This window comes from Perognathus longimembris, chromosome 1 (genome assembly GCF_023159225.1).
Source record: "Perognathus longimembris pacificus isolate PPM17 chromosome 1, ASM2315922v1, whole genome shotgun sequence".
Lineage (NCBI taxonomy): Eukaryota > Metazoa > Chordata > Mammalia > Rodentia > Heteromyidae > Perognathus > Perognathus longimembris.
Genome location: NC_063161.1, coordinates 639,634 through 656,317, shown reverse-complemented (window position 1 = coordinate 656,317; position 16,684 = coordinate 639,634). Strand labels below are relative to the sequence as shown.

General features: G+C 45.3%; 1 protein-coding gene across 2 annotated transcripts in view; it reads left to right on the top strand.

Annotated features, from left to right (window-relative positions):
* Mov10l1 (Mov10 like RISC complex RNA helicase 1) overlaps positions 1-16,684 on the top strand; it is a 62,388-nt gene that overhangs the window by 42,327 nt on the left and 3,377 nt on the right. For both annotated transcript variants that reach the window (XM_048353742.1, XM_048353733.1), the window contains exons 16-23: positions 600-708; positions 1,338-1,516; positions 2,688-2,834; positions 3,971-4,092; positions 4,568-4,667; positions 5,671-5,835; positions 6,442-6,615; positions 10,219-10,368. In XM_048353742.1, the coding sequence (XP_048209699.1) occupies positions 600-708; positions 1,338-1,516; positions 2,688-2,834; positions 3,971-4,092; positions 4,568-4,667; positions 5,671-5,835; positions 6,442-6,615; positions 10,219-10,368 (1,146 nt within the window). The remainder of the gene's footprint in view (positions 1-599; positions 709-1,337; positions 1,517-2,687; positions 2,835-3,970; positions 4,093-4,567; positions 4,668-5,670; positions 5,836-6,441; positions 6,616-10,218; positions 10,369-16,684) is intronic.

Below are 16,684 nucleotides of genomic sequence, written 5' to 3'. Positions count from 1 at the left end.
AGATTGATCCTGCGAAAGCAATTGATTACACAAAGTTTTTGTTTAAAGCTGTTACCAAATTTTTTAATAGAAAAATTAGAAGAGCAGTTTTATTTGGTCTGGGGAAAACTACATTTGTGTTTAAGCAAATCTACAAAGTCACTTTTTGTGTAAACCTTAATCACAGTTGACTGGCAATGCTGGCTCTTTGCAGTCTCAGAAAAGCGTAGAGATACACTGTTCACAGTCTCAGAGATGCTGCCCGAGCGTGTTGTTGGTGTCCTCAGAAGAGGTCTTTCCAAGGTCATCTGGCAGGGCCAAGGTCTGTGTTGTGCTTTCAGCCTTCCAAGTGCAGTCCAGCCTGGGAAGAGGAAGGGGCCATATTAGTCAAATAAAAGTTAATCCTTTATCTCAGGTTCCTCACCATAAAACACAGTTTTTTTTAAAAAGAAGGATAATCTTTTTGGCATCTTTTATTGGGCATTCTATCTTTTTATTATATTTGGAATGGAAGGACCTGTGACCTAGCCGAAGAACTGGAAGCAGCAGGATGTTCTTCAAACTCAGTTTATAAACACAGAGCTGTGGGTTTTAGCCACTTTCTTCATGGTTATTTCTAGGACAAGAAACCCATGAAGGACCAAACAAAAAACACAACGAAGGAAAGGCCTGTGGGTGCCATAGACCTCCCAGGGATGGTGGCTTCTGCTACAGAGACTGTTGAGTCGGGTATGTGTGTCTCAAGGGCTAAGAGAAGAGAAACAGAAAAGTAATGTCAAAAGGCCTTGAAAAGCATGTCCTGAGTGAAGGGTTATTGTCTCTGACAGATGGATTTTCCAGAGACATCCTGAGCTTTATCCTACTTGGAAGCTTTAAGTTGAATGCTTTAAAATAGCTTTTAGATTGTGGATGATTTTTGCTGTGTAACCTTTTAAGATGTCATATAGTTTGTTTCTTTGTTTAAGATAGGGTCTTGCTATGTTTCCAGGATTGTCTCAAATCGATGGGATCAAGCAGTCCTATCATTTCAGCCTCCCAAGTTATCTAGGACTACAGACTCACATTACTGTGCCTAAATTAGACATTTTTAAAGTCTTGTCTAATATTTTAGATGACTACGTACTTTCTCCTTCTAGAAAGCTACATTAATTTCCTGACCCTGCCTCACAAAGCACGGACAGATGGTTGCAGGAATGTACTGTGCTCAGGTTTGCTCGGTGGTTAGTAGTAATGGCTGTTTGTATTTGAACATTAAGGGCATCTGTGCTTTAATTCCTGATCAAGCATCGTGTCCTGTAATTGTACAGAGTTGTGTACATCTGGCATCTTAACTAAACTGCCTATCTATTTGAATACAGTAGATGAAATTCAGATCCCTAAAGCAAGAGATCAGGAATTCTTCAATCCTGTGCTAAATGAAAATCAGAAGCTAGCAGTTAGAAGAATTCTGAGTGGTGACTGTCGTCCACTCCCATATATTCTTTTTGGACCTCCTGGAACTGGAAAGACTGTGACAATAATTGAGGCTGTTTTGCAGGTAAGGACATCAGCATTGCTTTTGGTGACTCTGCTGTGTTCATGTGTCTATATATGCAGAAACAGTTTTAAACTCTAGAATCAGTCCTAAAGAATTTGAGAAATCTGTCCTACTAACATTTAAGTCTGTGAATTTTAGGTTCTTAAAAAGTTATTTCAAGCTGGGCAGCAGTGGCTCATCCCTGTAATCCTAGCTACTCAGTAGGCTGAGATCTGAGGTTCAAAGCCAATCTGGGTAGAAAAGTTTGTGAGACTCTTCTTTCCAGCAAACTATCCAGAAAAAGCCAGAAGTAGTGCTGTGGCTCAAGTGGTGGTAGAGCGCTAGCCTTGAATACAAAGAGGCTCAGGGACAATGCCTAGGCCCTGAGTTCAAGCCCCAGGACCAGCCAAAAAAAAAAAAAGGTATTTCATGCATGGTATAAGGAAACTGTTCATTCTTATCATAGCAAACATCACTGAAGATGTTTTTACTGCAGAAGTTGCTTTGACAGTGGCTAAAGCTATCCCTCTGAAGAAGCTGCTTGTATCTCCTTTTTATTTTAGGTTAAATTTATGAACGTATTATGTAATATTTTTGTCACTTAGGATTTTGACTAGAAAACAGAGCTTGAATGCTGCCTTAGCACTGTACTTTGAGCAAGGTACCTGAGACTTAATGTGAGCTGGCTCTGCCTTAAGAGGTGGTTTAGAGTCAGACATTGATGGCTCATACCTGTAATCCTAGCTACTCAGGAGGCTGAGATCTGAGGATCACAGTTCATAGCCAGCCTGTGCAGGAAAGTCCATGAAGCTCTTATCTCCAGTTAACCAGAAAGCTAGAAGTGGAGCTATGGCTCAAAGTGGTAGAGTGCTACCCTTGAGCAAAAAAGCTCAGGATAACACTCATGCCCTGAGTTCAAGCCCCATGACCAACAAAAACAGAAAGAGGGGGTGGAGAGATAGTTTAGGATCATGGAGAGTGCTGACAACCTTACTACTTGGTCGTATGTTAGTATTGGCCAATAAGGAGCCAGTCAGAGATGCAATGGGCATGATACAGAGATGTTCAGGAATTAAATACAAACCTGCATCTCTGAGTCTCTGAGTCCCTGAGTGTAGTGAACATCAGACTCAGGTTTCTACTTTTCACAGTTGATAGTTATGATTCTTGGTATCTTGTGTCTTGGATAAAGGTACATTATGCTCTGCCAGACAGTCGGATTTTGGTCTGTGCCCCCTCTAACAGTGCTGCTGACCTTGTATGTTTGCGTCTGCACGAAAGCAAGGTGCTGAAGCCAGCTGCCATGGTTCGGGTGAATGCCACCTGCAGGTTCGAGGAGGTGAGCCATGTCTTTGGAGAGGAGAAGTGTCAAGTGTGCCAGCATGGGCAGAGGGGAGGAAGATGGCGGGCACCAAGTGGTCACATAGTTGTGAAAGAAAAACTGCTCTGCCATAACTCAGCTCTGTGGGTGGGGTCTTACTCCATTATAGTATGCCCACCCTATTTCTGAATTATTAGTCCTATTGTGGATATATTTTGTTTTGTTAAATTCTCCTATTTCTCTTTAATTATCGGGTCCCCAAATACAATATTAGTTTTGTTTTATTTGCTTGGTTACAAGTTATCTCTTCAGGGAAATTACATGTTCTTGGTTTGCTTATGAATGAAATAAATTGTTTTGAAAAACAAGCCAAGGGCCAGGTGCAGTGGTACATGCCCATAATCCTAGGGGTGTGGGGCATAAGTATGAGAGACCACGTGAAAATGAGAGACCAAAGCAAAAGAAGGAGTGATCTGTCAAAAAAGAAGTGTATTCATGAACCAGGCACCAGTGGTTCACACCTGTAATCCTAGTTACTCAGGAGGCTCAGATCTCAGGATCACAGTTCAAAGTCAGCCAAGCTAGGAAAGTCCATGAGACTCTTACCTCCAATCGACCACCAGAAAACTGGAAGTAGAGCTGTGGCTCAATGGTATAGAGTGCTAACCTTGAGCACAAAAGCTCAGGGACAGTGCCCAGGCCCTGAATTCATGCCCCACAACCAACAACAATTATACTCATTACCTAACTTACAAAATAGTCATCCCTCTATACAACACCTTAATAACACTAAAATTATATTTTAAAAAATAGAGAGACCATACCTTATTGGAAAAGTAATGGAAGGGCAGGGTGCATGGCTCAAATAGTAGAGCAAATGAGGCTTTAGAGCTCTCAAAAAAAGAAAGAAAGTTGTTTTCCAATAGGAGCTGCAGGATTCTGTTTAGTTCCTGGCCCCAGAGTCAACAAAACAGACTTGATTTGAAAATCATTAGTCTTACTAACAAGTGTCAACAAGGAAAGATTACTTGGTTATCTTATTTATTATAAAACAAATAAGATTGTCTTATTCCTCTCAGCTTTATATTTCTGTGGAGCTCAAACTAATGTTTAATAATTTGAAAACAAAACTGCCTCTCCCTTCTTTGCCCCAGACCATCATTGATGCCATCAAACCATACTGCAGAGATGGGGAAGACATCTGGAGAGCCTCTCGGTTCAGAATAATAATCACCACGTGCAGCAGTGCAGGGCTTTTTTACCAGATAGGAGTGAGGTAAGCACCAGGCGCTGTGTGGGGGATGCAGGTTCCCCCAGGATAGACTGTCCTCTTCTTGCTTGCTCTGTAAGGAGATGAGAGGCAGCGTGGTAGAGGGAAGCCAGAGCTGTGTGTGATACCAATGGGTGGAGATGGCTTTTCTGAAGAAACAGCATTGGTGCTAAGGCCTAGGGGTCTGTGAGCGACCGCCTGGGAGTCGGCTGTGGAGGCAGGGGGGTGGTGCAGTGCCTGCCCCGCCTCTGAACTGCCCTGGAGGCTCATGGCTGTGTTCACACTTTCTCACCCTGCCTCCTCCATAGCCTTCCACATTGACAGGTGTGCTGCCACAGAGTCACAGGCTTCTCCTAGTGACATGTAGATCCCCACCCTTGCCCCCCGGTACTACCACTTTGACCCTAGTTTGGAGTAGAGCTTTGCATGGATTGCTAAGTAAGTTGTCAGAAATTAACCAGTTAAACATCTTTGGCTCTAGAGTTGGACATTTCACACATGTTTTTGTGGATGAGGCCGGGCAAGCAAGTGAGCCAGAATGCCTTATTCCTCTGGGTCTGGTTTCAGAAGTCAGTGGCCAGGTAAGGCCTGTGCACTGTCTGCTATGTGTGTGGCTTGTCTATCCCTGTTTTTCTGCAGAAGTGAATAGTCCTGGCCTTAGAGTGGCCAGATGAACATATCAGGACCCCTAGGAGCTGGGAGGTCAGGGGTCAGATGAACGTGTCAAGACCCCCAAGGAGCTGGGAGCCCTGGCTCTGTCTGTCACAACCTCAGTCCTTTGTGGCGAGAAGGAAAAACCTTGCTTTGTTGTGATTAACTACTTGCAATCAGAAACTAAGAACTCTTGTAAGTCAGCAGCTGTCGTCCCTGGGCTGAGGGAGCCCCATGTGGCCAAGGGGAGAAGATAGGGTTTTATGTCCTACTTGGATCTCCCTTGTCCACTTTCACTGGACTGCTCAGTGCCTCTCCATCTCTGTGTGTGTCTAACAGACCCCTGCCTGATCCTTCCTCTGGTGCTTCTGACAGAAGGCATCATCTTAAATTCCACTGGTTTTTCCTTTGTTAACCCCATTGAAGACTCATCTGACATCTGACGTGGAAACATCTCAGGTTTCTCCTGAGGACATATCCCATTGCCTTTCCTTGGGTCACTGGGCTCTGAGAAGCTCAGGGGGTCGTCAGGGCCATGCACAGTGGAAACTTAAAGAACATAGCTTGTATACTCAGGACTCTTGCTACTGTTAGAAGTTAATGAGAGAGAAAACCCAGCTCCAGGGAATGAGACAGATGGAAGCAGGTACTGACTGCTCTGGAGAAGAGCTTGAATTTCTGACTCATATAGTGTTTTCTGTTTCTACTGCCTTATCCAAGCCACTATCAGTTCCACCTGTGTTTTCCTGGTATCTCAGCCTCTTCCCTCATCCCCAGCAGCCAGAGTGGACAAAAGCCCAGCCTGTATAGCACCAATCCTAACTGGGGCTGACACCTAACTGGCCTGCCTGTCACTCCCGCAGGTCTAGGAGACCCTTGATAGAGACTGTGTGCTAACAGCTCTCCACTAGCTAAGCTTTGTGTGTGTCACAGATTGTGCTTGCTGGAGACCCTATGCAGCTTGGCCCAGTCATCAAGTCCAGGCTAGCCATGGCCTATGGGCTGAATGTGTCCATGTTGGAGAGGCTGATGGCACGGCCAGCCTACCTGAGAGATGAGAGTGCCTTTGGTGCCTGTGGTGCATACAACCCCCTACTGGTGAGTCCCAGGCTCTCTGTTGTGTTTTTGTACCAAACAATTGGATCCAGAGCTCTGCCGGAACAGACAGTGCCCCTCGGGCTAGAAGCTCGGATGCCTGTATCGTCTGAACTTCCCAGACCAGTTAGAGCCAAGAAGTGAACTGTTATTCCTCATACTGGTGTCATGCCTATGGTCATGGCTCTGTAGGAGGCCGCAGAAGTTCTTGCTTTCTACCGCCCCAACTGAGATACAGCCCATAGTGCTTTGCTTAAAGGCTGGGGCTACTTGACAATAGATCCAGCACAAAGCTTGCAACACACAAGGAGTGTGCAGAGATGACTGTGTTCTCCAAGAGACTCACTTGGTCAGGACTCAGGAGAGATACAAAAGAAAGTTTTTCCTGACATTCACTTTCCTATTGAAAATGGACCCTTGGGGTCCACAGTCATCTGAAGAGCTTGCCTTGGTGACAGGTTTCAGGCTAGGGGAGAGGACCAGCAGAAGAGGAGTTGCCCCCATGAAGTGGATGTGGAGGGGACCTCAAGTTCCATGCAGAACTTCCTTCCCCTCAACAGTAACTGTGGTGCTGACTCCTTGTGACCTGCACCTCTTATTTTCTTACAGGTCACAAAGCTGGTGAAGAACTACAGGTCCCACTCAGCCCTGCTGGCACTGCCCTCCCGCCTGTTCTATCACAGGGAACTCGAAGTCTGTGCAGACCCCAAAGTAGTGACCTCTTTGTTGGGCTGGGAGAAGCTGCCTAAGAAAGGCTTTCCTCTCATCTTCCATGGGGTGAGGGTAAGTCTGCCTTGAACTACCTAAGTGCCTGGTGTATCAGGTGAGAACAGGGAAGAGGGGTATTATTCTAGCTGATTAGCTTCACCCCCCCCCATAGTGACCACACTTTGTTATTCCTGGTGTTTCATATCACTTGTATGTGTTACTGAACTACATCAGTAACCGAGCATTTATCCCAGGTCTGTAAGGGGGAAGACAGGTGCTAGTCATCAAGAGCGAAAGAAAGTAAGAAGGGGCTTCTGCTGATCTCTTCCCTCAGATGGGCTCAACACAGAAGGGCCCAAGGAGTGATTCTGCAGGGCAGTGTCCTTTGACAAGTGCTCAGTTCTGCAAAGAGATGCACACTTACTGAGATCCTTGAGTGATGGAACATCAGAGAGCAATTAGAAGGTTGGGAAGCAAATCCCGCTGGACCACTGGCAGCCAACAGCCCAGTCAGTGCCTGGCCCACCCCACAGGACCAGGAGAATCTGTCACAAGTGAGGTGCCCCTGGCCTTGTACCTGAGCCCAGCTCCACAGGATGGAGACAGCAAAACCTCAGAGAGGGAGGGGATGCTTATTAGCTTTTTAAAGTAAGCATTCAATAAAACCAGATAGCTTATATTAGGAACTTGGTTGACAAAACAAGAAATCAGGTTTTACATCACCTCCCAAAAGAATGGTGTTCAGGTTTTCAGAATTAAAGCTGCACCCAGACAAGGAAAGCAGGAGTCAAGGATTCCCCTTCTTACAAAGCCTGGCCTTGCTGGGCAGGAGCCTGGCATGCTCCATGCCTCACGTCCTCTTTAAACCTTTTGTGGAGAAAAGGAGTTTGGGACCCGTGTGAAGTAGATGATGTTGAGTTGAATGCCCACCCTCTGGATGGTCATCGTGTTCTTACAGGCCAGTTCCCTCACTGGTGGCTGGTACTCACTTAGCACATGTGCTCTGCCCTGTCCCCAACCACTCCCAGGGGTGCTTCCCGCTGTCTGGATCACTCTACACATCCTCAGATGCCGCCTATGTATCAGAGAAAACAAATCAGAAGTTGTAGAGGAGGGAATCCTATAAAATGTCTAGAAATGAACCTCTTGAGACATAACCAAAGTTGCCACCAAGAAAGGACACAGGTTTCCTTTTTTAGTATTTTATTATTAAGGAGTTGTATAGAAGGGTTGCCATTCTCAGAGTTAAGTAATGAGTACAATTCTTCTTGGGCAATGTCACTTCTTCCTTCACTTTCTTCCAGTCTCCTTCTCCTGTCCCTGCACAAGTTGCATGCTACTCACTTTCATATTGACTCATTTTTATATACCCTCAGCATTTATGTACCCCCCTTCTGTCCCCTAAAAAGACAACTAAAAATAACAGTATAAAATACATGTTTCCATTTCTTGAAATTTGTTTTTATAAATAGTATTTAGATGTTCGGAGGAGTTACACCTTTGGGTTCCTTCTCTGACTGTGTGTGAATGCCTAGAATCCCATGTAAGTTTTTGTGTCCAGTTATATTTTAGATCTGGCTTCCACATATGAGAGAAAGCATATTCCATTTCTCTCTCTGGGCTTGGCTAACCTCACTTAATGTGATTTGTTTTAGGTCCATCTCTTTCCCTGAAAATGACATAATATTATTCTTTCTAGTGGATGAGTAAATTTCCATGGTGTATATGTACCACATTTTATTGATCCACTTATCTACTGTAGGGCATCTGGGCTGTTTCCATGATTTGGCTATTGTGAGTAGTGCAGCAGTGAACATGGATGTGCGAGTGTCTTTGCCTTTTCCTGACTTGTAATGACCCAGGTAGATGCCCAAGAGGGGTATGGCTGGGTCATAAGGAAGTTCTATGTTTAATTTTTTGAGGAACCTCCAAACTGCTATCCAGAGTAGTTGTACTAGTTTACATTCCTACCAACAGTGCAATAGTGTTTCTTCCCCCCCCCCCCCCCGCTGTACTTGTTTATTATTCAAATTCTTGATGTTGGCCGATCTAACCAGAGTGAGATGAAATCTCCACGTTGTTTCCTTCACTGCCAGGGATGTTGAGCAGTTCCTCTTGTGTTTGCTATTTTTCTTCTGATAAGTCTCTCTTTAGCTCCTTTGCCCTTTTATTGATTAGTTTATTAATTTGGGATGGAGTCAATTTCTTGACCTACTTGTATATTTTAGAGTCATCTGATATTTGACAAGGGAGTCAAAAAAATACATTGGAAACCAGATGCCCATGGTTCATGCCTGTAATCCTAGCTACTCAGAAGGCTGCGAACTGAGGATCACAGTTCAATGCCAGCCTGAGTAGAAAAGTCTTTGAGACTCTTATCTCCAACTAAGCACCTCTAAAACCCAGAAAGTGGAGCTGTGGCTCAAAGTGCTAGAGTATTAGCCTTGAGATAAAAAAATAAAAATAAAAAGTTCAGGGACAGCACCCAGGCCCTGAGTTAAGGTCTCGGTAACAGTAGGTACACACGGGTGTGCACACGCACCCCCACACCCCCACACACAGTGTAAAGTATTTTAAAAAGCACATGTAGGTGGTAGAATAGAACCCAGACATACAAATAACTTTTAAAGACTGAATTTGGAGTCTTGTGCTTTCTGTGCAAACACTCTATTACTGTAAACAGCCCTTTTACTTTTAGGCGGTTTTTCAGGTATAGACTTGCACTTTTGCCAGGGCCGGTTTTGGACCTTGATCCCATCTCTACTGCCTGAGTATCTGGGGTTACAGCTGTGGGCCACCATACCAAGTAAGGTTGATGTTGTGATGTAGGATGGTAAGATGGAGAGCACCCTTCGTGATTAGGCCACAGAAGAGATAAGATTTTACACCACTGGCCTGGAGGACAGTCTCACAGAGATCATGGGCCTGAGGGCGGAAGTCCATGGACCAATGCCCATGCTAGATCCAGAAGGTTATCTGGATTTCCCGGAGGCGGTCTTAACTGGTGGGGCTGGATCAAGCAGATAGGTCCCTGAAGTCACCTGTGGCGAAGATCACAAAGACTGCTCACAGTCCCAGTGAGTATGAGCATGCGCCAGGTCAATCCTGGTGCAAGAGTTCAGGGGCTGGGGAGCTGTCCTGAGCTCTACCACTTTAGCCATAGCTCCAAGGATTTCACTGAAAAAGAGTCTACCGTTGGACTGAGGAGTGTGAACATCTTAGCTAGTGCTGGAACTGCTGGCTGTGGCCAGGACTCTGGATGTTGACCACAGACAAGCAGGCCTCTTGTCAGGCCAGCCATGCTGTCCGCTCCTGCATGCCTCTCTGGGCTTGGGCCACAGTGGCCATTCATTTTATCAAGAAAACTGTGAGCCAGCCCTTGTCAGGTCCTGCATTCCCTTCTTCCAGCAGAGGCTGATCTTTACCAGATGATTGCTAACCTTCTACCTCTGCCATCAATCCTCAAATGATAGATTCATCCTACTAGTCCTTCGCCTTTATACCATTTAATATGGTTCTAACTTCCTAACTACTTAGTGATAACTAACCTGCTAGATTTTAAATCCCGTGTGACAATAGGAATTTTTTTTTTTCTTATTATATATCTCCTGACGCTTGAGCATGGGCCCTTGGTAAACATTTTTGGTCAAACAAAGTTTTCTCTTCTTGTGAACTCAGGGCAACGAGGCTCGAGAAGGGAGAAGTCCATCATGGTTCAGCCCAGCTGAGGCTGTCCAGGTCATGCGCTACTGCTGCCTCCTGGTTCGGAACATCTCCAGTCAAGTATCCACCAGGGACATCGGTGTCATCACGCCCTACCGGAAGCAGGTGTACACCCAAGACTCTGCTTTGCTCTTTAGGGTCACTATGGCCCTTGTTCCTTGGTTTTGTGGGTCACTGTGAAAGGTAGTCACAAGCTCATTTTGAATAGCAGGTTTTCTGGTTGTTCAATTAGTTATGTTGTAAGTATTTACATAAGGACCTTGATATTTGGTCCTTCTTTTTTTTTTTTTTTAAAGTGTGTCAACCCCAGCTCTCAACTGGTGTTTCTCAAAGGGGTGCTGTTGGCATTCTTGTAGGGGACATTCTTAAACCATGTGACCCTTCTATAAGTTACAGGAGAGTAGCATTCCTGGCTTCATAAGGTTCCTGGATTTTGACAGTCAGAAACTTCCCTAGACCTGAGCTGGGAGTGGGCACTCTCCATGACAACCATGTGAGATTTGGTTGTCTGGAACTTGTCCCTGGGGTGTACCATTCACCAACATGGGGAAGACGCCCAGGACAGCAGGACACAATGCTGGTAATGGTACTCACGGAGGTCATGATGAGATGCCTATGTTGAGGGTGAGCTGGGTTGTGCTACGAGCCACACAGAACTGGCACTTCAGAGAGTGTCTTCTTCCTGAAGTTGGGTTCCTGTGAGGGGAAGGTGTGCGCTTAGTGCTTCAGTGGCAAAGAGAAGATTACAAGGGCTCAGAGATGGTAATAGCTTCTCAGAGAAGCCTCTGCTTGTTGGTGTTTGTGCCATCTCTTTGCTAGTTTTGGGACCATGGCTACAGCCTTAGGGACACACGCCACCTTCTAGTACAAGCAGCAGTGTTGCCAGCCTATATATCCCACATGTCCAGCTAGGTTGTCTGGGGTGAGACATTTTTGTGCTTCTGACTGCTACTTAAATTAATTTTTCATATTTTCCCTTTTCTAGCTAAGTGACAAACTGTCTTCTCACTTGATTCATCTCTCACTCTCTCTCTCTCTCTCTCTCTCTCTCTCTCTCTCTCTCTCTCTCTCTCTCTCAAATAAGTCCTACTGATAGGAAATGAGTGAAGAAATTGGTTCTTGGCCTGAATTCTTTCACACTACTACAGGTCTCCCTTCAGTGTTTTTGTGAGGCAGTTCTACTAGCCACCATTTCTCCCTGTCCTTGTTACTTTCATTCCTAAACGGTGGCTCTGTGGCTGCAAGACTCTCTGGGGCCCCTGCTTGGTGCTCAGGTGAGAACCTCTCTGCAGACTGGGTCTCTGTCTTCCATCAGGCTTGCTGCTGCTCTCAATATATGTATTTGGATTTCAGCTGTTTTTTTTCTGCTGAATCTGGCCATGGCTCTCTTGGAATTTATCTTCCTTGGGGATTGTGAAGCTTCTTACATCTGTATATTAATGTTTTTCATTAGATTAAACAATTTGGACCAATATTTCTTCATATATTTTCTGCCCTTCTCTGCTCTCCTCTGAGACTTCTTTCTCCCACATTGGTTTTGTGGGATGTTGTCCCATGGGTCTCTGTCTCTTCCACTTTCTCCAGTCTTTGGTTCTTTAAGTTGGATATTTTTTGCTAGTCTTAAGTTCACACTTTTCTTTCTCTTGGCATCTGGAATATGCTGATTGTCAACGAAGACTGTGTGTGTGTGTGTGTGTGTGTCTGTCTGTCTGTCTGTCTGTCTGTCTGTGTGTGTCTGTGTATCTGTGTGTCTGATCCTAAGGCTTGAACTCAGAGCTTTGGTACTGTCCCTTAGCTTTTTTCTTAAGGGGAGGTCTACCATTGGAAGTAGTGTCACAGCTCCACTTCCAGCTTTTTGGTGGTTAATTGAAGATAAGGATCTCATAGACTTCCCTGCCTGGCTGGCTTTGAGCCTTGATCCTCAGATCTCAGCCTCTCAGTAACAAGGATTACAGGCATGAGCCACCAGTGTCCAGCTTTGTACCATTTCTGTCCTCATTTGAAACTACTGCTGTGATACCTGCCATAAGATTTTTTTTTCCAGTCCCAGGACTGGAAAAAGCATTAATTGATGCTGACTTGCAAACCATGCACTGTCCCTGGCTTCTTTTTGCTTAAGGCTTAGCACTCTACTTCTTGAGCCACAGCACCACTTCCAGATTTTTCTGTTTATGTGGTGCTAAGGAATTGAACCCAGGGCTTCATGCATGCTAGACACGCACTCTGCCACTATGCCACATTCCTATCCCCTGCCATAAGATTTTTGATAGAAGATCTTCTGGTTCTTTGGACATACTGTTAATGCCTCCCTGAAATCTTTGCTAAGTCCAGTACTTGGAACTAAGCATTAGCAGTTCTAATATTTGGAACTAAACAGTGTGAGCATCATTTTCCTTATGTGTATCGTTTAAATTTTTGTTGAAACTAGAAATTTTATAAAAATAGCAATCTGGGATTCTTCCCTGAAGATAATAACCTATTTTTGCCTAGCATCACGACCTGCGCTTAGTGTGTGACATTTATCTCTGTTGTGGGGCAGCTTATGTTTTTGTTGAGTGTTCTTTTTATTATTTCTAAGCTTGGTTTCCGGGGGGATGATGGCTCTCTTTATGACTGACCAGCAGTGGGCAGTGGCAGTACTCCGCAGGCGCCATCACTCGGAGCTTCTAGGCTGCTGTAAGTCTTCCTGCATGCCTATTTCACACCTGGCCTTTCCTGTCCCCACAGCTGTGGGCACAGCCTCTCCCTCATAGCCACACAGATGCTAGGCCTCCCGACCCTCAGCACCCTCAGCACCTGCCCCTCTGAAGCCGCCTCCCCACCGATGGCTGGTGCTAGGCCTCCCGGCCCTCAGCCGCCCCACCGATGGCTGGCTGATGGATCTGGCTTCAGGCCCAGCATGCCAGATTCTTCTTGTTCTTGCCCCAAGTTGAGCAGCTCCAACATCAACACTTTTTATTTCCAGAGTGCCAGATGAACATATCAGGACCCCTAGGAGCTGGGAGGTCAGGGTCAGATGAACGTGTCAAGACCCCCAAGGAGCTGGGAGCCCTGGCTCTGTCTGTCACAACCTCAGTCCTTTGTGGCCAGAAGGAAAAACCTTGCTTTGTTGTGATTAACTACTTGCAAACAGAAGCTAAGAACTTCATCAGGTTTTTCCAGCTGCATAGCCGCCCTGGGGAGCAGGAATGGCCTAACTATCTTCTCACTCAGTGAAACTCACTGTCTTGTCAGGAACTTGTTTTTTGACCTGGAACCCTTCAAGGGAAAACAGCTCATTTAATGTTAGGCTGGCCCAGGCTCGAAAAAACACACAGCCTAGGGTCTTTCCACTCAACTGATTCTTCTTGGAACTGGCCATGACTCTGTAGTGCTACCTTTGTCACCCCATACTTGGCCCAGAAACTGGCACAGGTGGTCCTCAGCTCTCCTCACACAGTGAGTCACTTGTCTGGCAAGAGCACCCATCCCTCTTTTCTCTGATCCTTGTAGCTCTGTCCATGCCCCTCCTATGGGTGCACCTGGCCAGGTACTCTGGCACATGACTTTGAGGAAGGCCCACAGGGATGGTGTGGCTGGATGCAGAGGCACTGTTGGTCCCCACTGTCTGATATCACATTGTGATCCTCTGCCTTTGCAGCCTAGGGCAAGTGGGCATTCTGGCATGGTTTGCAAGTCAGCATTAAGTATGAAAACCTCAGCCCCTCCCAGGGCTGGGGTGGTGGTGGAGATAGGGACACACAGGGGACCCAAGAGGCTCTTAAGTTGAGGTTGCTGGGAGATGGTGATGCCAGGTGTTCCTGTTCCTGACCACACTCGCGCAGCCGGGTGCCCTCGCTCTCACGTGTGGCTGGGAGTCTCCCTTGAGATCTCAGTCAGGTGAGACCTTTCACTTGTTTGTGTCTGCACATATTTTGTGTGGATGTGCGGGTCCTGGGGCTTGAACTTAAGGCCTGGATGCTATCTTCAAGCTTTTGTGCTCAAATAGCATTCTATCACTTGAGCCTCAAATGTACTTCTGGCTTCTCTCCCTCTTCCTCTCCCTCTCTCCCCCCCCTCCCTTTCTTTCTCTCTCGTTATTTGTTGGAAATCAGAGAAATCAGAGTCTCATGGACTTTTCTTGTTCAGGCTGGCTTCAAACTATGATCTTAAACCTCAGCCACCTGGCTTTCCTCATATTTATTTAAATTATCTTTTTTTTTTTTTTTTTACTGCAAATCCAGTACCCACTCAAAGTGGATCTTGAGTTTGTTTTTCTCGGCAGTTTCTAGTCATTTAACATATGTTCTAAATCTCAGGTCCTTGGTGTTATGTTGGGGATATCATCTCAACTGTACTTACCTTAGTCATTTGTCAGAAAAATGCTTGTAGTTTTCATGTAACCAGATGTATACAGATGCTCATTGACTTATGATAGTTATATTCCAGTAACCCCATTGGGTTTTTTTGAGGTTTTGTTTTTTTGATTCTGGGGATTGAACCCAAGCCATGCCCCCAGACTTTTGCTTTGTTTTGTTTTTATTTTGTTAACACTATGGTGTAGCAACACAGTGCAATTGGCCTTTGGTATCCACAGAGGATTGGCTCCAGAACACATGGATATCAAAATCTGTAGCTGCTCGTGGCCTCTATAAAATGGTATAATATTTGCATATAATCTATACACATCTTCCTCTATGCTTTAAAGCTCTAGATTGCTTGTAGACTTAATATAATGCCAGTGCTATGTAAATAGTTGTTAATACATATTGTTTAAGGAAACTTGACAAAAATGTTTGTATGTATTCTGTTCAAACATAGCCACTGTGGGCCTGGGTGCACCGTCACCCATGGTTGAGCCAGTCCATGAATGTGGAGCCCACGGGCAGAATACATACTGCCCACAGGGTCACGAGTTGCTGGCTCTGACAGCTATTCCATAGTGTAGTGGTTATCATGTTAGTTTCCTGTAAGAGTGCTGTACTGGGCTGGGAATATGGCCTGGTGGTAGAGTGCTTGCCTCGCATACATGAAGCCCTGGGTTCGATTCCTCAGTACCACATAGATAGAAAAAGCGGAAGTGGCAATGTTGGCTCAAGTGGCAGAGTGCTAGCCTTGAGCAAAAAAAGAAGCCGGGGACAGTGCTCAGGCCCTGAGTCCAAGCCCCAGGAGAGTTTGTCTAGATTCTAAGTAACAGGACTTCTTACTGCAGCACTCAGAGGGAGCTACTCAATTGGTCCATCATTTCAGGAACCGTTGTAAATAATTTCCTTTATGGCTATGGTCTCTAGTTTGTTTTATTTTTGGTGCCAGTCCTGAGGCTTAAACTCAGGGCCTGGGCACTCTCTCTGAGCTTTTCTTTTTTTTTCTCAAGGCTAGCATGCTACCACTTGAACCATAACTCCACTTACAGCTTTCTGGGTGCTTCATTGTAGATAAAGAGTCTTACGACTTTCCTTCCTAGGCTATCGTCATACTGTGATCCTTAGATCTCAGCCTCCTAAGTAGCTAGGATTATAGGCATGAGCCCACTGGTCTCGGAGTCATCTCTGTTTTTAATCTAGGAAATTTTTTCCTACCTTGAGATCACAAAGTATTTTTCACCTTTACCTCTAAAAGTCCTCAGTGGATACTTTAAAATATCACTTGTCATTTTTTTTTTTTTTTGGTCAGTCGTGGGGCATGAACTGTGGGCCTGGGAGCTATCCCTGAGCTCTTCAGCTCAAGGCTAACACTCTACCACTTGAGCCACAGTGCCACTTCTGGTTTTCTCTTGGTTAATTAGAGATAAGAATCTTACAGACTTTTCCTGCCCAGGCTGACTCTTTGAACTGACTCTCAGCCTCTGAGTAGCTAGGATTACGGACATGAGCCACTGGCAGCTAGCTCTTGGCATTTATAGTTAAGAACACATTTAAAATGTTTTTTTTTCCTTTAGATAGGTTCTTGTAATGCTGCTCAAGCTAACTTGGGACACTGGTTTAAATGATCCTCTTGCCTCAGCCTTCTGAGTGCTGGGACTACAGACATATGCCACCATCCCTTGTGGATCTTGGATCTGTTGGCGTTTATTTTTTAATATAGGACAAAGTAGGAACTGATTTGACCCTTTTCACTATGTATAGTCTGTTGCCCTATCAACATTTGGTGAATGGCTCATCCTTTCTCCTGTGGCTGTCCGCTGAGTCCAGGGGAGGTACTCTCCCTCTGGGAAATAGGCCTCATGGCTTGTTTCCATCAGACCACACAGGACTAGGGTGCCTGAGCTTTATGACACATTGACATGTGTGCAGTGGTTTTCAAAGCTTGTCACGGTGATTCTTAGCTTTTGAGTTCCTTCTTAATTGAATTTTAGGAATTCTACCTTTTTTCTCAAAAATATGCATTTTCCTCTGGCAGTGTTTATTAGTATATCTTAACTGCATTTGAGGGGATTTTTTGT